The sequence below is a fragment of the Schistocerca serialis genome, chromosome 3, assembly GCF_023864345.2.
Source record: "Schistocerca serialis cubense isolate TAMUIC-IGC-003099 chromosome 3, iqSchSeri2.2, whole genome shotgun sequence".
NCBI lineage: Eukaryota > Metazoa > Arthropoda > Insecta > Orthoptera > Acrididae > Schistocerca > Schistocerca serialis.
This window is the reverse complement of record NC_064640.1, coordinates 386859321-386882877: the sequence shown is the minus strand read 5'-3', so window position 1 is coordinate 386882877 and position 23557 is coordinate 386859321. Positions and strand designations below refer to the sequence as shown.

Genomic DNA, 23557 nt, shown 5'->3' with positions numbered 1-23557 from the left:
AAGCCGAACCCCACAGTGGTGTATGGGGTCTAACAACGTCAACACTGAGGGTGATGCAGACCCATAGGCCAGGCTCCCATAATCAAGCCTGGACTGCACAAGGGCTCTGTACAATCGCAACAGCGTGCAGCGATCCGCACCCCAAGATGTGTGGCTCAGGTAGCGGAGGGCGTTGAGGTGCCGCCAGCACTTTTGCTTCAGCTGAGTAATATGAGGAACCCATGTGAGCCGGGCATCAAAGACGAGTCCTAAGAAGCGGCAAGTGTCCACCACATCAAGCAGGTGGCCGTCGAGGTAAAGTTCAGGATGAGGGCGGACCGTCCGACACCTGCAGAAGTGCATAACTCGAGTCTTGGCTGCAGAGAACTGAAAACCATGAGTCAGAGCCCATGATGCTGCCTTGCGAACGGCTACTTGCAGCCTGCATTCGGCGACTCGGCGTAGTCGTGGAGCTAAAGGAAATGCAGAAGTCGTTGGCATACAAAGAAGGAGACACCGACGACCCCACGGCTGCAGCCAGACCATTAATGGCCACTAGAAATAAGGAGACGCTCAACACCGAGCCCTGCGGGACCCCATTTTCCTGTGTATAAGATGAACTAGAGGCGGCACCGACTTGCAGCCGGAAAGAGCGACGCAATAGAAAGGTTTGAAGAAAAGCTGGGAGCCGACCACGAAGACCCCACGCATGCAACGTAGCAAGGATGTGATGCCTCCATGTGGTGTCATACGCCTTCCGCAGATCAAAAAATACAGCAATGAGATGCTGAGGTCGGGCAAAGGCCGTACGGATAGCAGATTCCAGCCGCACCAAATTGTCCGCAGCAGACTGGCCCCGACGAAAGCCACCCTGGGATGGAGCGAGGAGACCGCGCGACTCAAGGACCCAACACAAACGCCGCCCCACAATACGTTCGAGCAATTTGCACAAAACGTTGGTGAGGGTAATGGGACGATAGCTGTCCACCACCAGTGGGTCCGCACCGGGCTTCAAGATGGGGACAATAAGACACTCTCGCCATTGCGACGGGAACACGCCCTCGCTCCAAATGCCGTTAAAGATGGTGAGGATGCGTCTCTGGCAGTCCCTGGAGAGATGCTTCAGCATATGCGCGTGGATGCAGTCTGGTCCTGGTGCTGTATCAGGGCGATCGGTGAGGGCAGCGAGGAATTCCCTCTCACTGAAAGTATTTTTCAGAACGACGCGTGTGGAATGATAACGGCGTCTGCTCGGCTCGCTCCTTTAGAGAGCGAAAGGCGGGGGGATAAGTTGCAGTCGCAGAGCTCTTAGCAAAGTGCGCAGCAAGGCGTTCAGCAATGGCGGCAGCGTCCGTGCAGACAGCGCCGTCCAAGGAGATCCCAGGGACACCCATAGGGGTCTGGTATCCATAAATCCGCCGGATCCGGGACCACACGAGCGAGGGGGAGACACGGGAGCCCAAGGATGAGACATACCTCTCCCAGCACTCCTGCTTACGCCGTGCAATAAGACGACGGGCCAAGGCACGGAGCCTCTTAAAGGCGATGAGGGTCTCTAGAGACGGGTGCTGCCTATGACGCTGGAGAGCCCGCCTACGGTCGCGAATAGCCTCAGCAATCTCCGGCATCCACCAGGGTACAGCCTTCCTCCGAGGGAGTCCAGAAGAGTGGGGGATGGCAGCCTCGGCCGCCGAAATGATTGACGTGGTTAAGACACGGACCACCTCGTCAATGTCACCCTGTGGTGGAGACTCAATGGTTGCAGCGGAAGTAAAAGCCAGCCAGTCAGCCCTGTGGAGAGCCCAGCGGGGCAGGCGCCCAGAAGAATGACACTGGGGCAGTGACAAATAGATGGGAAAATGGTCACTACCACACAGGTCAGGATGCACCCTCCAGTGGAGGGATGGGACAAGTCCGGGGCTGCAAAGAGAGAGATCGATGGCCGAGAACGAGCCATGGGCCACACTGAAATGCGTGGGAGCACTGGTGTTCAAGAGGCTAAGGTCAAGCTGAGCCAACAAATGCTCCACGGCATGACCGCGGTCATTGGAGGCAGTCCCACCCCATAGAGGGCTGTGGGCACTGAAATCGCCCAGTAACAAGAAAGGTGGCGGCAATTGGGCTATCAGTGCAGCCAGGACATGCAGCGCGACATCACCATCCAGTGGAAGGTAAAGACTGCAGATGGTAATAGCCTGCGGCGTCCACACCCTAACAGCGACAGCCTCTAAAGCCGTTTGTAGAGGGACAGACTCGCTGTGAAGAGAGTTAAGGACATATATGCAGACGCCACCAGATACACTTTCATAAGCTGCTCGGTTCTTATAATAACCCCGATAGCCACGGAGGGCGGGGGTTCGCATTGCTGGAAACCAAGTTTCCTGCAGAGCAATGCAGAGGAAAGGATGAAGGCTGATAAGTTGGCGGAGCTCAGCTAGATGGTGGAAGAAACCGCTGCAGTTCCACTGGAGGATGGTGTTGTCCATGGCTGGGAAAGGCGTGACGGGACTGGGAAGGCAGATTACGCCACTGGGTCACCTGCTGCCTCCGTTTGAGCACCTGCGCCAGTGCTTTCCATGGCGTCGGAGGGACCGGCGAGATCGAGGTCCTCAGCGGACACCAGAATCTCCACCTCATCCTCAGACGCAGAGCTTGTAGGAAGCGATGGGATGGGTGCCACCGCAATGTCGTTAGCCTTGGGGACTTTCTTCTTCTTCTGCTTCTCTCGCTGTGCCTTCGGTGGTTCAGGCTGGGAGGACGTCACTGGGTCAGTCTCAGGGACAGACGACAACCGTGTGTCCCTACGACCAGGGGCCGGCGGTTGTTTGAGCCACTTGCGGCTGTCGGCTTTGGTACCGGTTGGAACTTGCGAAGGGAGGTCCCCAAGGGACCCCTTCCTGGCGAGAGGAGCCGAAGAAGTCTTACGCTTCTCCGGCTGGGAAGGGGGAACTGACTGATGTCCCCGATGGTTGGGGGGGCGTTGCTCCCGAAGTAGATGGAGCAGGAGCAACAGGGAGTGGAGTGCCCCCCACCAGCAAGGGGGCAGGTGTGGTTCTCTAGCTCTGAGAGCTAACGGTGTGTGGCGCAGCTATAGGAACTGTAACAGGAGCGACAGTGGCGGCATAAGTGGACGTCATTCGTACTGGATGAAGTGGTTCAAACTTACGCTTAGCCTCAGTATAGGTCAGCCTATCCAGGGTTTTGTATTCCATTATTTTCCGCTCCTTCTGGAGAATCTTACAGTCCGGCGAGCAAGGGGGATGGTGCTCCCCACAGTTGACACAGATGGGAGGCGGGGCACATGGAGTATCAGGATGGGACGGTCGACCACAATCACGACAAATGAGGCTGGAAGCACAGCGAGAAGACATATGGCCGAACTTCCAACACTTGAAGCACCACATCGGGGGAGGGATATAGGGCTTGACATCACAACGGTATACCATCACCTTGACCTTCTCAGGTAACGTGTCACCCTCGAAGGCCAAGATGTAGTTTCAGCTCTCTGAGACTGCAGGCGTGTGTGCAAGTTGCATTTGTGTGACTGTGTATGTGTGTCTACTGTTGACCAAGGCTTAATGGCCAAAAGCTATGAGTGTGTGAATCTTTTTATTGTGCCTATTGCGACTCAGCATCTCCGCTATATGGTAAGTAGCAACTTTCCTTCTCTCGTATTGTATACAATGTATTCTATTTCAGGTTAAAATGTATAAAAAAGAAATTAATGTGTTACAATCAGTGTCAGGGTGTATACGTGGACAAGGAAAAAAAATTCCCGGATTTCCCAGTTAAAAATACACTTTCTCCCGGGTGACAGTATTTTTTCCCTTATCAATTCTTTGAATGGTTATGGTTTTATACGCGGACGTACAATTTCCTGGCACTTTAGAAAATGAAACTCAGGGAAAAAGACACGTTTTGGAAACATCTGTGATGTGCAGCAACATGTACGCTGGGTATTTTCGTATTACGAAAGTATACACTGGAATTCCACCAAACACTGCACGTTACTTCCCGAATCATTGAAATCGAGATTTTGATGCGCTTTTGCAGGCCATTCGTAGCTCATGCCACGTGATCTCGCCAGCCGATGACAGCGGATATTCAGAGCATAGGACACATGATGTAGTCAGCCAACAGCAACATCACTGTTAAGTAGCACGAACACACAAACAGGGAAAGTTAATAGTTTAAATTAATATACATAGTGTTGCTACAAGAAAAGCAAAGTTTTCACATAAAATATTGTTCTCAACCTGCAAGAGAAGCTAAGCTTTCGCATATACTGTTGACCTTTTTTGCGCGTGTTACACTTTAAGATATATCCCACAAATGCGCCAGTAAAATTTTTAATAATGACATAAATGTCTGATCTTCAGGGTTCGAAATTCTTCTACATGGCGCGTCATCAAAGAGTTGATTTTTGAATGAGAGTCAAAGGCTCTGTGATTTAATAAATTCATGGTACATTCTTGCACATAGTTCAACTTACATAAAAGGATATTTACTTTGAAAGTAACGCTTTTCAAATCACTATTCCCAATATTTTCCCGCAACCTGTTAGAAATAGGTTCATTTCAACAGTTGCCAGAAAGCGCAGATAACAGGCGACATCGCACTTGGGTAGCTATCATGACGTAGGAAGCCCGTATGTACGTATGTTTAAAACATTGGAAGATCACACATTATGTCATAAAAGAAACAAGACATCAGAGGATACGGCAAGAGCATCGGAATTTCGTGAACAATATTAAAATTTGCACACTTAAGGTGCATACTTAAAGTGCACATTCGTATGTCCGGATTCCCAATTAAGTGGACCTCGACCTGATATTAAGCTTTTCAGTGTGGTTTTCAGGATGTAAATTTTCTTGGAGCACCAGAACTGTATTATATCATGTTTGGTTCTTTATTATGACATAATGCCATACGTGCTAGAAAATGTAAACGTGCACTTGAAATGCAGCGAACAGTTGAAACTAGCCAGTACTGTGGAATTAAACATTTCATTTCAAATACATTGACTGCCTCTGCGGAAAAGGTTGACAGAAGTTAAATTTCTTTAGCTAACACACAAAAATTACTTCATTGTTTCACAAGACGATTAATGCTTGACTGTCAGAAAGGTGGAAATAAAATAAAATCTGAAACTAATGACATATTTTAGCCTTCCTTTAATTATGTGAATGTGTTTTAATTCACTTGATAGCTACCGGCCACAGATATCCGTTTTGTTTTCATTTGACGTGAGAGTAAACGAAGGGGAAACAGCAAAATCACTAAATGTAAACAAGGGTCACGTGTAGACTACCCACTATAACTCAGACTGCTCTGCGCATCAGCCCCGGATCTACGACATTTGCGAACCGAGTCAATACTAAAAAAAAATCGAATTTTTAAAATACGTTAATCTTGTAGCGCACATCTTTCTGAAAAGTCTGAAAGATAAAACATATGGCCGGCCGGAGCGGCCAAGTGGTTCTAGGCGCTACAGTCTGGAGCCATGCGACCGCTACGGACGCAGGTTCGAATCCTGCCTCGGGCATGGATGTGTGTGGTGTCCTTAGGTTAGTTAGGTTTAAGTAGTTCTAAGTTCTAGGGGACTGATGACCTCAGAAGATAAGTCCCATAGTGCTCAGAGCCATTTTTTCAAAATTTCATTTTCTTGGATACACCGAGAAGATAATACATAATCTTTCTCACCTGTTATTCCTGTTAGTCATTTATTTCCATTCTGGTAGTCTGAATCTATTTCGCTAGTAATTATAACAATGCTGATCATTCACAAAGGTAATCAACCACATAATCAGACAGCGACTGGCATTCATTCGTCCGGCTTTACTCCCTCAGCTCGTACTGCCCTGCCCCCTTTTGTCTGCGGAAAGTTTATTTCTAGATGCGACGAGGATTCTCCTGACAGAGACATCACGTACACTATATATGCATTCAAAAGTCAACTTATGATTCATTCAGAAATCAACTTAAAATGTGTTCAAAAACCAGCAGGGAAGCGTTTCCAAATAATATGAATAATCGATAGACAAACGTGCACTGGATGCTAGGCGCTTTGTTAAACAAGTTTTTTTTCCTCAAGAATACGAATTTGGCGTCCTCTTTTCCCAGTAGCATCTAGCTGCTTGCACAGCCAACAGCCACATTCCTGTAGCCAGAAGCCGGAAAATCTACTACTCAAATGTGAGCATGAGCCCGTCCGTAACTGCTAAAACAAATCGAATATAAACAGTTGCGACTTCACGCTCATTGGAGGCAATTTGCACTGCACTGCACTGCATAGTCTTCCTAAAACCTTTGACACATTCTCAATTGGCAGACGCTTGCATGAGCACTGTGTGTCGTTGTTGTATATGGCGCATTTCCTTTGCAATTTAAGTTATTTTCGTTTTTTCTCTCGTTTATGTTTTATTGTTGAAGTATTATTCCGCAGTAGCGGGATACAGTAATATCCTTTGTTAGAGTATCGGTTCTTACCAGTCAAAATTCCAAAAATTTAACTGAAAACTCGAACAATGAAAAATTCCCAGAATTGTAAAAATATCCCAGGTTTTTCCCGGTTTTCTCCCGGATGAAAAAATTCCCGGGTTTTTCCCCGATCTCCCGGTTGTCCCGGGTAGTATACACCCTGAGTGTGTACTAACAGTTAAAATAACTCCTCTCTTAGAAATATTTGGAATCAAAAATTTTTTGGTATGCTTAAAATTAATATTATTAATTATAGAATCTAACGTGAATTATTAAATTTATTTCTGGATCGGTTTATAAAATGATGCCATGTCTTGGTGATGGTTATTCTTTTATCATGAAAGTTTGGAAACTCTTTTGCTTTGTAAACTCTTTGGAATAACGTGAGTACTGCAGAATGTAAGTAGTAGTGGGCATGCCTCTGATGGAAAAACACTTAACTTGCCAACAACAATGTAATTTTTGGTGTGAGAAAAATGGAGATTCTGAAGTCAGTGTGGTATAGAAAAACTGGATAAAATAAAAAGATATTCACAGCAACAGGCAAATCTTCATCAGTTATTTCGTCTTCTGTGTAGTCAGTGTGGTATAGAAAAATTGGATAAAATATAAAAATATTCACAGTAACAGGCAAATCTTCATCAGTTATTTTATCTTCAGAAATCCTCAATGTTAAATCAAAATTTCAAGTGCAAGAATGTACCCCTAGTCTTGGAGCCTACAACAACGAGATAATCAAGATAAGTAAAAAGTTCTTCTTTTGTACATCTTAACGCCTCTTGAAGTTTTCTACACTTTTTGCAGAGACATAGAACTGTAATGGTGATTAGTATAACATCTGAGTCATTCTGTACTGTCTACAACCACAGAGAACTAAAACACAGCTTGACGCCATCACAGTTTCACTCCTGTATGCAGCCATTCATGTACCAACAATCAGATGACCAAAACTCTCCCGCCACCTCTGATCTGAGAGTGAGCTGCTACAGTATATCGCGACCCACTTTGGGTTACAATATATAAAACTGTGTCAGGTTCGGGGGTCCAGCCTTCGATTCCCGGCTGAGTAGCTTTATTAAGAACTAAGGTGCCTTGGAGCACGGAAGATACGATTTTCTCTTCAGAGAACTAGCAAGCCTTATCTCAGGACGAACAAGCTTGAGCTTTTAAAGTAGCTCAAGTACAGTGCCCAGGCAAAACATTCCTTTGTAGTGCACAGCAGTGGCAAGGTAAGAAGAAGAAGAAGAAGAAGAAGAAGAAGAAGAAGATGATGATGATGATGATGAAAAGAAGTCACCATCCTGTGATGAAGAATTACAAGACTGCTGCAAGCAGCCTGCATCAGTAAACTAATCAGGATACCTTTACAGCAGTTACGACAACCGAGGTCGGGACCACCGACACTCGAATCAGCGGCACTTGTGCGCTGACCGCACCAGATTCAAACCTCACCCCTGCACGAGATGTCAACACAGCACTGCCACCTGATCAAGAAACATTGAGTGAATCACAAAACAGTGTGGAAACACAGTCTACAGCTGGGAGAAATATTGAAAAACATCTAATATGAATGTGGGAGGTAGTGAGGCTTTGCTCGGGACGTAGTCTTGTCTGACACATTTAAGTTAATTCTGAGGGCTTTTAATAAAAATAAAGGTGAACTTAGAGAATTCATACACAACTGTCACCTATCATTCAAACTAACACCACAGCTTAGTCACAGTGTGCTATTAAAATTTGTTACAACTAGGATTGTGGTGCAGCTACTACTTGCATGCGGTTTGACATCAACTTGGGCATATGTGAAAGGGATTTTATTGTAGAACTATGAGTCAAAACAAACTTTGGATTACCACGATTGTTTACTATTCTCTAGTAGACAGAGAAGGGCTGAAAGTGTGGCTGAAACATACCAACACCGATTTTGAGAAGCCATATAGGGAGTGATGAGGGGGTCATACCTTCCAGATAGCCATATTCTAATTGGGAAGCTGGCGCGAACAGTGTTCATACAGGGATTCAAGGATGAGAGGAGTAAAAAGAGTCATGATAGCACAAGGAGAAGATTTAACATTAGCACAAGCAATGGATCTAGCATCAGCAGTAGTAGTGCCCATCACCTCTTGTAAAGAAAAGTTTGGTGAATCTAGTATCATGAGAGATTTCTGTTTTATGTGTAAGAGAGGCGGCCACCATGTGAGGAACTGCACTATGGAAAAACTTGTCATGAAATTAGATGCCACGCACCTGAGTTGCGGTGGAGCAGAAAAATGGGCACACCATCCTCCATCACTGCCAAGAAAGATAGAGGAAATACTATGTAGAGGTCGTCGCAGGAAAATGGGAAACAAGCAAGCAACAGTGTACCATCGATGCTATCTTCAAGGCATACAGGACCATGTGATCAGGTGAGACCAAAAACCGGGAAACAAAAGAATGGTATAAATAGGCAGTTGAACAGCGCTGCAAAATTGTACTCAGTAGACAGCAAGGGCAGGAATGATTTTATAAATATAAGATGCACACAGGGAAGCCTGGGAACAACAAGTTTCATTGTAGATAGTGCCACTCAGGTGAGCATAACAAAAGAACCGGCATTGAAGAGTATGGTGGGCAGTAGCATAGATGAAAGAATAAAACTTAAAGGGACCACTAAAGAAGTAACAGAACCAAGATGTTAACACTGATAGTTGACAATGTGTGTGGAACACAAGTTTCAGATGTTCCACATGAAGGAATTTTAGGCATAGACATCTGCAAGTGTTTAAGAGAAATAAATCTTGAGTACTGGGAGAGAACCACATTGAGAGAAATGAGTTGCGAGGGCAAATGCAAAGCCAGAGGTGTCAGTAGGAACACAGGTAGGATTGGACTCAGAGCTGAGAGAGAAGAGAGACCTTCAAAGTGAGGAACCAGAAGAGATAAAAAGTGATACAATGGCACATCTATGGGAAACAAGGAACAAAGGTGAGCAACAGGTGGAAAGGAAAGTGTGTCTGTGTGAAGTTATACAAATAGGCCCACAACAAGAAAAGATTTTAAGAATTAAAGTGCAGAACACAGATCTGACCAAAGAAATAGTAGAGAAGCAGCAGTTGCAAATGGGAATGTATTTTCCTGCAGCCTTGGTGATCGAGCAGAGAGGCACGTGTGTCACAAGTATTTTGACTACCACAGAAGAAGAAGAAGAAGAAGAAGAAGTTATATTAAAATGTTCCAAATCGACAACAGAAGCCTTGCTTGGCATGGGAGAAGATGAGGAATGCTGCATACATAGTATACATTCAGTGGACCGAGAGACAAGGTCACGAATTAGCAGATTAATGGATATGGCTTGAGTGGATCACTTAAACAAAGAAGAAAGGACTTCAGTTATTGAATTGTATATTGGATATCATGAAGTATTTCATCTGCCTGCAGACAGATTAACGTACACAGAGATGGTGAAGCATAAAATTAAGTTGAAACTAGAAGCGCAACAAAAAGTAATAAATATCCGATCATATCAACTACCAGAGGCAAAAAAGGAAGGTCTCCAGAATGAAATAAATGCAATGTTAAGGGAGGATATCATTATGCCAAGCACAGGTGGGTGTAATTTTCCATTATTGATGATTCTGAAACACGTGAATGCTTCAGGGAAACGAAACTGGAGAATAGTTGCAAACTATCGGAGATTAAATGACATTTGCATTAATACTGTATTTCTACTACCCAGTATTGATGAAATTTTACACTGCTTAGGAAAAGCGGATGATAGGGAGAAAACAGCATTATCTACCCCATAAGGACATTACAAATACAAATGATTACTGATGGGAATAATAGATAGTGGAGCTACTTTTCAGAGACTGATGAACACAGTATTAAATGGACTTCAGGGACACGTGATGTTTGTATATTTAGATGATGTGGTCATATTCAGAGCTATGTTACAAGAGTATGGTGCGAGACTAAGGGAAGCATTCGAGAGGTTCCAATTTCACAATTTGAAATTGCAAGTTGACAAGTGTGAACTATTATGGAAACAAGTAACTTACCTACAGCATGTAATTATGACAGATGGATTAAAACCTAACATGATAAGACTGTATCCAAGACCCAGTACCACGAAGCAATTAAAGAGCTTTCTAGGGACCATATCATTTTATCAAAGACTTCAGACAGACAGTGAAACTGTTATACGAATTACTGTAGAAAGAAGCAACATATGAGTGGTTGACTCAGCTGGAAGCAGCTTTCCAAGCAATGAAAGCAAAAATAGTTCACCCCTGATCTCACAGTATACTGATTTTATGAAGCAGTTCATAACTGCAACGGACACTAGCAAGCAGTTGATTGGTGCCTAACTGAGCCAAGGAGAATTAGGACAGGGCTTACCCATTGCCTTTGGATCCAGAACATTGAACCACACCAAGAGAGGACATAATATGATTGAGCGAGAGCTCTTAACCATAGTGTGGGGCAGTGAAGCACTACTGGCCTTATGTGTATGGAAGAAGACTCATTGTATGTACTGATCACAAACCTTTAAAATGGTTGGCGCATGTGAGTGATCCATCATTAAGATGAATGAAATCTGGATTAAATTGGCAGAATATGATTTTGAGATAATATACAAAACAGGGATCGTAAAACGCAATAATAAATGGATTGTCATAGATACCAAAAGAGCCAACTGCAGTCATTAGGGATGTGGAAGAGATCAGCAAGAAAGAACAAGATGACCAGCAACCCGTGGTTAGTAAAGAGGAGAAGTGAACTATTCTGAAGAAATTTCATGATTTACTAGTAGTTGGACACCAAGATATCAGCCACATATATGACCATACTAAAAAGTATAGGCCATGGAAAGGTCTGAAGAAAGACATACAAGAGCTAATTGTGATATCAGCATGGTTGAACCACTTCAGATAACAGATAAAGGGAACAGATAAATCACAATGTACAGGATGCCCTCACAAAATTCACTACAGCAGAGCCTATAGTGCAACAGGATGCTGACACAACAGCGCAGATCTTGTTTCTCATTTACTGAGGGTCAAGAAGATTCAATCTTGTGCACACCTTCCCCAAATGAATAGAGCATTCAAAAGGATGAATTGCATGCTAACAGAATATCTACTCCATTATGTGGAGATGACATAGGAAAACTGGGACGAATGGCTGCATTTTGCCACTTTTGTATACAGCAGCACACTGCATTCATCAACAGGGTTCACCTTATTTGAGTTATTTTTTTGAGAGAATATGCAACATAACCAGGATCCTACAGTGGGATCTGGCCAAAGTACAATACAACCATGATGATTAGGTAATGGAACTAAAGGAAGGGATGTGCCAAATGCATCAAGTGGCAAGAAAATTTAATAAGGAATGTAAAGAGAAGAATAAAGACTATTATGATTGTACTCAAAACCCCAAGGAATTCAAGAAAGAAGACAAGTTATTATTACACAACAAGTGTGAGGAGAGAGCAAAGCAGTTAACAAGCCCACAGAGGGGATCTTTCCATATTGTAAGGACTCACAGAATAAATGTAGTATTCCAATGAACAAATAAGTAGTTCATAACACTACACACAAACAGATTAAGGCAGATAATGACTTTAGACATGTGGGGCTGTGATAAAGTTGAGTTTATACAAAGAGGGTCTTGCTTGTATAAATTCTAAAGGCATAGGTGAGGGGGACAATGTCATCAGTCCAGGCTGACACCAGTCTCTTTGCCACTACAGCCTAGCCCTGGCTGCAGTAGCAAACAGGAAGAAAGGACAAAGATGGAATACATCAGTGAGAAGTGTAAAAGTTAGAAACTCAGACACCTCAGATGCATCATCCAGTGCACAAAGTGGAAAGAGGAGAAGTATTATGACCATGTGTATGTGGATTGTGATCTAACTCATGGGAAAATCTCACGAGATGTGCACCCCCTAAGTGAAATTGTTCCTAATCCCAGCACTTCATCACCAGACGTACAAGATCACAGAGGAAGATGGGAGAAGACGTGATTACTTCTTGTACGTATTTATGGGGGTATTAGATGTATCAATGGAAAAATCTATGTATGTATATTTATATGTAAAAAGAAAAGAGAAACCCATGCCTTTATGTATGTATATGTATGCACCAATGTAAATTGTATAAGAAAAATTGTAAAATTAGTGTCTAAGATTTGAGGGCGAATCTTCCCCCAGTAACAGAGGTGTAATGACCGAATCATGGAACACCGCCAGAAAAAAAGAAAAATTATCCAAATATGAATATTAGCCATAAACCTTGTATTGTAGCTACAGGCACACAGCGTAAGCCACTTTTGTCAATCCATTAAGAGAATATATGTATTAAGAAATCGCTGATTTCACACTCTCTGATTGCAAATTAGAGGTAAAAAGTGATGCGGTTACATATTGTCTATAAGCAAAGAGCCTCAAATGCTCTATACAGAGGTCCTCAAATGCCAAGCAAGACAGAATTTGGCAGAGTTTGAGAGTTCCGGTGAACAGAAGAGATCCAGCGACAGCTGCCTCATATGAACGAGCCTACAGCAGGTGCTATTTAAACGAGCAATCAGACTCAATTAACTTCGTGCACTACGAAGGACTTGCAAAGCTTGCCTGTATGTACCTCTGGGCTAGGGTTATTGGTTTCCAACATACATATGCCTACATGTACCTATGTCTGTATGTCAATTACATTGTGAGAAGTACTTGAACATAAGTGTTCAATTATAACTAAAGTGATAGGTGGGATTGGCCAGTTTTTCTGGCAATTGATAGGAGAATCTAGCAAGCCTCATCTATGTTTTTGTAAGCCAGCATATGTGTTCTTCTGCATGTGCATTGCTAACATGTGAAGAAGCAATAAAAAGCAGACCAGTAAGCCAATGCAGAGACTCATTTCACTATCGCCACCATATCTCCTTCCTTAGTCTAAAACATCCAAGACATTCTATACTGTCTCCAACCAAAGACATCTGAAAAATTCCAGCTTCACCACACTGTTGTTTCACTCTTGAATGTAGCTGCTCATGTACCAACAAACAGATGACCAAAAATCCTGCGTCACCTCTGATCTGAGAGTGAGCTCATAAAATAAGTATGTTGTGTCCTGCATAGGGGTTACAACAGCCTGTATTCGTCCGGAACTCAAACTAACCTCCCACGAGGTCTTGACTCATTAAACTTAGGCTTCTGTAATACCCACACATTTCAGCACTTGCTTCCTTTAGAAATGCAACTATTTTCATTCCTCCTGAATTCTGAGGATATTTCACCTGTCTCATGTGTCTTGCATACAAGGTGGAATAGCTCTGTCATGTTATGATCTCTATAGGATCTCCATAACTCAGAGGGAATGTTGTCGACACCCGGTGCCTTGTTTTGACACAGGACTTCCAGTGCTGTCAAATTATTCTTACAGTATATCTCCAACACATCTTTACGTACTTCCTCTTCCTTTTCTATAATATTACCTTCATTTCCCTTCTTTTCTTACTACTGGTTTGCCATCTGAGCTATTGATATTAATATAGCTGCTCCTTTTTTCTCCAACGATTTCTTCAGTTTTCTATAGGCAGCATCTATTTTTCATATAGTCATGTGTGCTTCCACAGCTTGACATTTCTCTTCTAGCCATTCCTATTTTAGCAATTTTTACTTTCCATCAATTTTATTTTTTAGACACCTATATTTCCTTTTGTCTACTTCATTTGGCACATTTTTATATTTTCTCTCCTCATCAGTTAAGTTCAATATTTCATGTGTTACCAAAGGATTTCTATTGGACCTAGTATTTTTATCTTTTCAATCTTCTTCTGCCTTCACTTTATAAACTGCAGACCTAGTAAGTGCATAAAAACTTGCACTACTGTGCTGGTTGTTGGCTTTGTGTCTGTATCAGCTATGATATTGTGTTCGCTGCATTGTCCATAAGAGCCTACCCACATCCTTCTTATTCAATTATCAGACCTACTAATGCATTAGCCCATATGACTGCTTTCATAATCTTGTACTCACAAGACCAGAAGTTATATCCTTCCCGCTGCCACACTTCACTAATTCCCATTATATCTAACTCCAACTAATACATTTTTCTTTTTAGGTTCCCCGGCCTATGTACACAATTAAGGGAGGTTATATTCCAATGGATATTGTGCAAGCTTAACATGAAGACACTCTTCCATCCTGCATGTAAAATTAGGAACATCCAGAGCTCCATAAAAGATATCTTAGGACTAAGGACAAATGGCATGCACAGCATCATGTGTGTTTCTGCCAATACATCAGACACATCATCAGCCAGACACAACACTGCATATCACAGAGCTGCATGGGACAGGTGAGGAATGTCCTACTCAGGTACACAGAGAAGTCAGTGGTAGCAGAGCACAGCATCATTGAGGGATATATGTCAATTCTGAAGACACAAAGATGCCATGTCATAGAAATATGACAACAAGAAAATCAACATACACAATCTGTAATGTGTAAATAACAGTCCTACAAGATTCAGACATCTCATCTGAGGATAAGTAAGAAACTTGTCAAAACATTACTCTGAAATCACTTTACTACGTGGCTCATTTCCCAAGAAGAGCTTATCAGTGTAATTCACAAAGAAACCTTGCATTTGAATATATCACTGGTACTGTTTTGGAACTGTACCATAGGGATCTGTAAGCTCCTAAAGCCAGGTGTATTTCTACTGTATTTATAAGTAACTGGTGACTTTTAGTCAAATATTCAAGACAGTCCGTAGCCCTCAATAATAGCTGATGGATAAGTCTGGGAATATACTTATACAACTGCACCTTAGTAGCCTACAGAGAACTATCATCACTGAGTTATAAGGTTAATGACTGAATAAATGAGAGAAAATAATTAAATACTTTTCATCACAAACATTCACTTACATTCTTTCCAAATTGCAAATTCTGACTGGTCTGTACACATTTTACATTTGTCATCAGATTAATGTACGGTACATAGTGAATAAAATATCCATCCCTCTCCCCTTTGTTCAAAAGCAAGTGACTCCAGCTTTGACTTGACCAGTGATGCAAGTGACTAAAAATTTTCTAGGTGGCAGCACGGTCCATTCACCGTGACTAAGATATGAAAAGCAGAAATTTAAGTCCGCTCAAAGTAATGCCTTTTGATTCATATTATGTTTCAACATGGTACTTCTTGTCTGTCTGGAGTGTCACACACCTTACTAGCACTGACAGGACTGCTTACAAGAGTTGACATGTGTAAATGGAAGACTTTAATATAATCAAGCCTGATAATAAAAAACTGGCCATGCTCTGCAATAGAAATTTTTGTAAGCATTAGCCTGGTTTGTAAGTATTAGCCTGGAACGATTACTGTAATAAGTTGAGAAAGTAAATGACAATGACAATACCATAGCTTTAATTACTGTCCTCATAACACATATCGTATAACAACACTATAGCACCACTGTTATACCTTCCCTTCATATAATGTGATCCAATAGTTCTTCAGATGTCACAAATTATTACAAACAAAATGAACAAAAGTTTTATTTAAATGGAAGTTTCTTACAACTGTCACCATAGTACAGTAACACAGTGATAATCCAGCAATCGATATGACAGACCCAATAGTGGTGGACACATCAAAAATTTATCCTATTTTTAACTCAGCATGTTGGCTTTGGCTGTATTACTGGACGCCTCCAAGAAACATGGGAATTGACAATGACAAATTTAGCTACTGAAGAAGAGATGACAGGCGATGTGATATACGAAAGTGCTTTCAACCCACAAGACACACCAGAAACAAAGTGACAGGAAGGAAAATCTAAAACTCTCATATCTTGAGCTCAAGCTTCAGCCGCCTTAAAAATTTCTGTGAAATTCACTGGAAGTAGCCAACAATACAATGTGTCTGAATTTATGATTTAACAGAGACTTACAGTATTTGACTTTTAATTCAATTTTGTTTTTACAAGAAAGTAATAATCCTACATACTTTTAATTTTTTACAACCTAATCTCTCCTGATATGTTTAATGAATAACAGTTACTTGTTTTTATAACAACGAAGCAATCAATTTTTGACAATATAATGTAACTGCATAGATAAAAAATCTACTCACCAAGCGGTGGCATAACACACACATGTACTTAGATCTCCCTTCCCTTTCAACACATCTGCCTGAAGAAGGAGCCACTGACTGCGAAAGCTTGCCTAACTGTCGTCTTCTATTACGTGCGTGTTCTGCCGCCACTTGGCGAGTACATTTTTATCTATCCAATTACATTACTGTTACTTGTTTTTGTATGATAACAACATTTTTTTTAAAAAATGATCTTCAGAGTCCAGCATATTCATAATTCAGCACTGACAGGTTCCAGAGCATGTCGAATTATCTACTTGTACTGTATTTAAGGAACGACAAGATTTTCTACCTGGACTGTTACCTGATTTATTTACGTCACAATCGAGATTTTGGCATGTGTGCCACTGGCAAGTGATAACTCAACATGAGGTATGTTAATACATATTCTTTACTGTTATAGACATCATTCTAATATAAATCATATATTCACATATTTAACTTTGTCTCTATAATTGCACAAACTGTCATACATTGTACCTGGTGCACGGACTGTGGTAAAAAGGGGAAGTTTCAACACTGAGTTTGATAGAAATTATTATACAAACTGTTACGACCTCCATTTATACTGACTATGGGAAATCTGTTTGTTCTCACACAGGTGAAGTGAAATATGTGAACATGGTTGGACACAACAGCAATGTCCACTAAACATTAAACAATATGTATGGACAGTCTTCTTGTTGAGTGATCACTTGAAATTGGCAAACATGCCAAAATTTATATTGGAAGATTCATTAACAGTAAAGGTGGAAAATCATGTTGTTTTTGAAATACTGTGGAACTGTGAGTGCAAGTAAACAGAAAATAATAGTAGCTATGTAAGAGTGACACAAAAATTTAAAACCTAAACATCAGCTCACCAGAATCAGTCCAGATATTAGTGATGATGTTCCAGTCAAGGCTACATAGAACTTTGGTGTCAAAGTACTCAGGAACATTGTCACCTGCGAACAGGACAGACAATACAATTATTGCAACAATAAAAAGTACATCTACATCAATATAGCCTATTTCAACCGTATTCCAGTTATTAGACAATTCATACAAACTTCATCTACTACACTGATGACTTTATATTCACTTTTAGGGATATATTTATTCAGACCAATACTCAGTTAGCCACAACACTAACTAGTAAAATGAGAGAACTGTCAAGAATAGTTAGTACTTCAACTATGTCAACAATTTTCATGCATTATCAAACACTTCGCTTTATGGTTTCATGGTGAGCAAAACCTTTGGTCCATTGTCAGTAATACTAAATTGAACGGAAATTACAGCTCTTGTAATAATGGAACTAAAAAAGCTTAGTACTTTATTAATTTTGACTGGAAGTTGGTTCTTAATTACTGTAGTTCTATATCATTATTATTTTTTTTATTAATAAGCATTCCCGTTAATTTTGCTAATAAAACTAAAAGCAATCTCTCTCACTCACTCACACACACACACACACACACACACACACACACACACACAGTCTGTCTGTCCACATTTTTTTTATTAATTTTTTCTGAATACCTTATACTTCCCAAACAAATTTAGTCATATGTTGAACTCCCTCTGCTTACAAAGTATACTCTGTGATTTGATGGAGAAACAACAGCAAAGTTAGAAAGGCAACTTAGGAATATCAGCTCTATTATTACGAAAATGTGTGTCCAACTTACTTCGGAAGACACTGGAGATATCACAGTAAAGGAGAATATGGTTGCAGCACTTGCAGACTGAACAAAAAAGTGCAAAATACTAAATGTATAAGGTAGAAGACCTTTTCAATCCTATTTACCATATATTCATGTAAATAAACTGGTAGGATAATCCACCCGGCTTTTCTGCTGGATTCTAAAATCCACACAATTCAATATTTTGGCAATCCATCTGTCTGACATTTCCAGGAAAACGCTACTGCTGAGTCCCCAATGAAAATCTGCTGTGTCCCATTTTCATTGGGGACGCAGGAGCAGCAGCATTCTCCTGAAGAGATGGATGGATGACTCAAATGTCAAATAATGTTGACTTTAGGATATAGAACCAAGCTACAAGGAGATTATCAAGAATTATTACACTAGGAAAGCCCAAGAAGTCACAAACTGGTAAGATGCTCTCCAAGGCTGGGCTGTCAGTCTTATGATCCCTAACTTCTTTTTTTGTATGTATAGCCACAAACAAATGTATGAACTTATCTCTCAAAAGTTTGGGTCTCAAAAGATTTTTGAGGATGATGACATATTTTGCCACAGATTTCTTTATATGTATCATTGGGCTCTGTGATCATCTTTCTTATTGTCCTAATTCCACATGCACTGGCACACTGTGTTTCCCACTCTCCTGTTGTTTTACATAGAGAAAGGTATCCATAATGTCTTGCATCATTTTCTCAGCTAGATAAATCTGCGTGGTAGTCTGTTCTGCACTCTGGAAATCAGAGCAGAGGTGGCACTAATTTCAATGATCAGTCTTCAACTGCATTGTGATTAAAAGTGAAAAGTGGTGATTGTTACCCACTTCTACAGATTCTGAAGAGTTAACTGCCAAAGTTCTGTAGTTCCCATGCTGGAAGATGCGAAAATAAAAGTTCTCCAAAATTAGAGAACAATGGGAATAAGTCTCTATTGTGTATATTATGGTATTTACTGCATCAGAATTACGCCTGAAATAATTTTCTGAGCTACATCATTCCACAGAATGAATGTGTCTGGAATGGGACTGCCAACTTTGTCACAGAAAAAACTATGTTACAAAATATTTTAGAAATTCTGGCAACAGTCTACAAAGCTGACTTGTGATGTTGTCTCTGGATATCATATTGTCATTTACCATCACAAACTTTCTGTGTTGAACAAGGCCCTTGTGATGTGATATTTCCATTGGACAGACTCTTCTGTTTTGTTATCAAGAGATGGAATGGTACCTTCCAAACTCAGACTGGAAACAGATGAGGGCTGACCTTGTTCCAGTCTTTCCTGCACACTTGATAACAGTAACACAGTAATCACCTACTTGAGCATACAAATCTTTCTTGCCTTTATGAGGTAGATCATAATTTCATTAATAACACTGCAGATGATGACTTTGAACCTTACATTCAGATGATGTAACATGATATACAGAGTAAGGAAAAAAAAAGGTTTGCTGAGCTTCTTGCAGAAAATTTGCATGGGGGGGGGGGGGGGGGGGGGGGCATCAGCACACAAATCAACATCCCCGTGGTTGCAGGCATCAGAGAGATACCTTTCTTAGGTTAGAATCAGTGTTCAGGCACCCTGTTGAATCAGTGTTCAGGCACCCTGTTATGAAAGGTGTTAAAATAACAGAAGAGCCCCAGAAAATTCTTGAGAATGCGCAGAGAAGTAAGGTTAGCTTATTTCATCATAATATTAGAAGATTGAGTAATAAAGTAGAAGAGCTTCTTGTCTGTTTGTGTACTTTAGATGCTCTGAAAATGTAAACATCCTGTGTCTATATTAGCACCACAGGATTAGAATAGTTAATTATATTAAGACAGAACCCAAGTTCAAAAACATTGAGGCAAGTTGATTTTGTAGTAATCAACACACAGAAGTGTGTGCTTGTGAAGTAATACTGAAAAACAGTTCACTTTTAATTGTAATGGTACATAGATCACCACTAGGAAATTTTGAACTGTTTATGAGGAATTTGGATTCCTTACTATTTTATCTGTCAGAGAGCAGTAAATAGTTAATAGTCTGTGGTGATTTCAACATAGATTTTCTAAAGGATTCCAATATGAAAAATGATCTGGAAACCTTATTTGATCCTGCAATTTGATTTCGGTAATTAACTTTCCAGGACGGGTGAATAAAGGCACTGGGATCCCAACGGATAATGTTTATTTAATGAAGCTCAAGGTAAGAAAATAACTGTATTCCCACGAACAAATGCTCTTTGATCACGACACACAGTTAGTCAGGATAAATAAGATACTGCCTTACAGTATCGATACCCATAGTGGACATCAGTTAGAATAATTCATGACTCCAGAAAAAATGTTTTTAAGTGCAGTTTACAAGAGATGAGGGATAAAATTTATAATGAACCATATGCTGACAAAACTTAATCTGTTCTGTGATAAATGCATATCATTATTTGAAAATAGCTTTCCATACAAGCTATAAGAAAGGATATTAAACAGCCATGTGAAAAATGAGAGACCACTAGAGGGATTAAAGTAGTTTGTGAAAGGAAAAAGGAAATTTGTGTGTTGCCAAGAACAAACAGAGATCCTGCAGTAGTTACACACTAGAAACACTACTCAAATTTACAAAGAAAAGGTATTAAAAATCAAGGAACATGAACATTAGTTCAGAAGTCAGTAATTCCGACAATGTACTTAAGGCTACAATGAACATAGTGAAATGGGAGAAGGGACAACCAGCTACAGAACAGGATAACATCTCTGTTGAATTGAATGGAATGGCTATAAATGATGAGTGACAGGTAACAAATATAATCATTTCTTAAATACAGTAGAAAATATGAGAACAAACAGTTCAAGAGAAACACCACAGCAGTATGTTGAAGAAGCAAGTCTAATCAAATTCTATCATATAAATGTATCACCAACTTCTTCCGAAACGAAGAAAATTATATGTTCTCTCAAAAATAAAAGCTCATCTGGATCTGACAGTCTTTCCCACAGAATACGAAAAATTTGTTCCCATATCATACATGCATTCTTATCTGAAATATGTAATTCATCAGTTATCCAAGGCATTTTTCCAGAGCAATTGGAATATGTCGTTGCTAAACCCCTCTATAAGGCAGGTGATAAGAGGGATGTCAATAACTACAAAACTGTTTCACTACTGACATTTTCCACAATTTCTGTGATGGTAGTGTGTTATAGAATTAGATCTCACCTGAGAAACAATAATATCCTCTGCAGACCACAGTTTGGATTTCAGAAGAGTTGCTTTACTGAAAATGGCATTTACTTGTTCACTCACCAAATTTTACAAGCATTAAATAACAAAATGTTGCAGTTGGCAGTTTCTGCGGCCTATCTAATGCATTTGACTGAGTGAATCACAATATTCTCCTAGATAATTTGAGGTTTTATGGAACTGATGGTGTAGCCAACCAATGGATAATGTCATATCTACCCAAAAGAATGCAGAAAACTGTACTTCGTAAGTAGACCAACGTAGTCTGGGGACATATCACATCTGGGGTCTGCTACTGTTCCTCCTTTTACATGTGAACAATCTTCTGTCTAATAAACAACAAGCAGAATTAGTTCTTTTTGCAGAAGACACTAGTATTGTAATGAATCCAAGCATATATACACTTACAGAAGGACTGTAAACAATGTTCTTAACAGTACCACTGGTTTTCTGTGAATGGTCCCCCACCCACCAATTTTATAAAGACACAACATATTCATGGAGGCGTTTTCCAGCTTTTCTGCTACATGAAAGGCAGTTTGTTTTCTGGCATACGTGTTTCACTTCTTTTATTTATGAATATCTCCAACGATCCGTAATACTTGTTTTAATAAATGGTAATGTAGGAGTTACAAATATGTTACTATGTTAGGTTTTTAACATTTTTCTCTTGTTTTTCAGATTAGAAACAAGTTTTGTGAGGTTGAATTATTGTTTGGTGGTACTTAAAATTTACAATGTTGCTAGTCCATGTGTGTAGTCCTGGAGATGTATTCATTCAGTCTCCGTGCACCAGCTGCCCAATTTCCAGCATTTGTGTTGTAATAAATGTAAGTGAAACAACACCAGAAATTGGAAATATATACAAATAAACATGTATTACAGGCCATTGAATATGCTTCATAAATAAAAGAAGCGAAACACATATGGAAAAAACATCTTTCATTCAGTTGCAAAGACAGAACGTATCTCCATGAATTTTGAACTAACTAAGGAACGTCATAAAAAAAATGGTGACAACATATTCAGTTTTGCCTGTCTAGAGATACTACACAAATGATAGGTGTCACACATGGAGAAGAGAAATTATAAGTAGGATAGAAACTTTGAAACTCTTACGTGTTCATATTCTTGAGAATTTAATCTGGGAAAAGTACATTCTCGAGATCCTAAAACAAGCTAGTTCAGCCACATGTGCACTTAGAAACATTGGAAATCTTATTTTCATTCAGTGGTTCCATCTGGAATAATGTTCTGGGGCAACTCACCTTTAAGAAAAAAAGTCTTCATTGCTCAAAAATAAGCTTTAAGAATAATATGTGGTGCTCAACAATGGCCATTATGTAGATATCTGTTTAAGGAGTCAGGCATTTTGACTACTGCTTCTCAGTATATTTACTCCCTCATGAAGTTTGTTGTAAGTAATCCAGTATAATTCAAAAGTAATAATGATGCTCATAATTACAATACCAGAAGAAAAAAATCACATTCATTATTTCACATTAAGGTTGTCTTTAGCACAAAAATGGTTTCACAATGCTGCAACCACAATCTTTGACCACTTACCCAGTGATACAAAATGTCTCACAAGACAACAAAGTACACTTGGAAAATAATGTGTAAAAATTTCTCTTTGACAACTCCTTTCATACTGTAGAAGTATTATTGAAAGGTGGTGAGTAGGAATCACTAACTCACATCTGTATATCTTTTTTTTTAAATAAAAATTAAAAACAAAAGAAAAAATTGAAATGTTCAGCATGTAGCCTTACTTACAAATTAATTTGTGATGTGAAAGTAAACAGACTCATAATGAGTTATTGTGTAAATCACCCGTAGAACACGAAACTAACTAACTTATCATGCAGCGTTTCTTTGTGTACAGCAAGTGAATATGTTGCATACAGCAGTGTCAAGAATGTAAACTATTAAAACCTTAAATACACAGTATTAATGTTCCACAATGATATTTATTTAATAGTTCATTACAAACTGGCATTTGGGTTCTTACACCATCATTAGAAGCCAAAACTCAGTTCACAATGAA

The 23557-nt window shown here is 40.3% G+C and overlaps 1 protein-coding gene across 7 annotated transcripts in view; it reads right to left on the bottom strand.

The window, feature by feature from the left end:
* LOC126470221 (protein ST7 homolog) overlaps positions 1-23557 on the bottom strand; it is a 175575-nt gene that overhangs the window by 131348 nt on the left and 20670 nt on the right. For all 7 annotated transcript variants that reach the window (XR_007586151.1, XR_007586150.1, XR_007586153.1 and 4 more), the window contains exon 2: positions 17464-17547. Coding sequence is in view for 3 of the 7 variants with exons in the window: in XM_050097904.1 (XP_049953861.1) it covers positions 17464-17547 (84 nt within the window). In the remaining 4 variants the exon portion in view is untranslated. The remainder of the gene's footprint in view (positions 1-17463; positions 17548-23557) is intronic.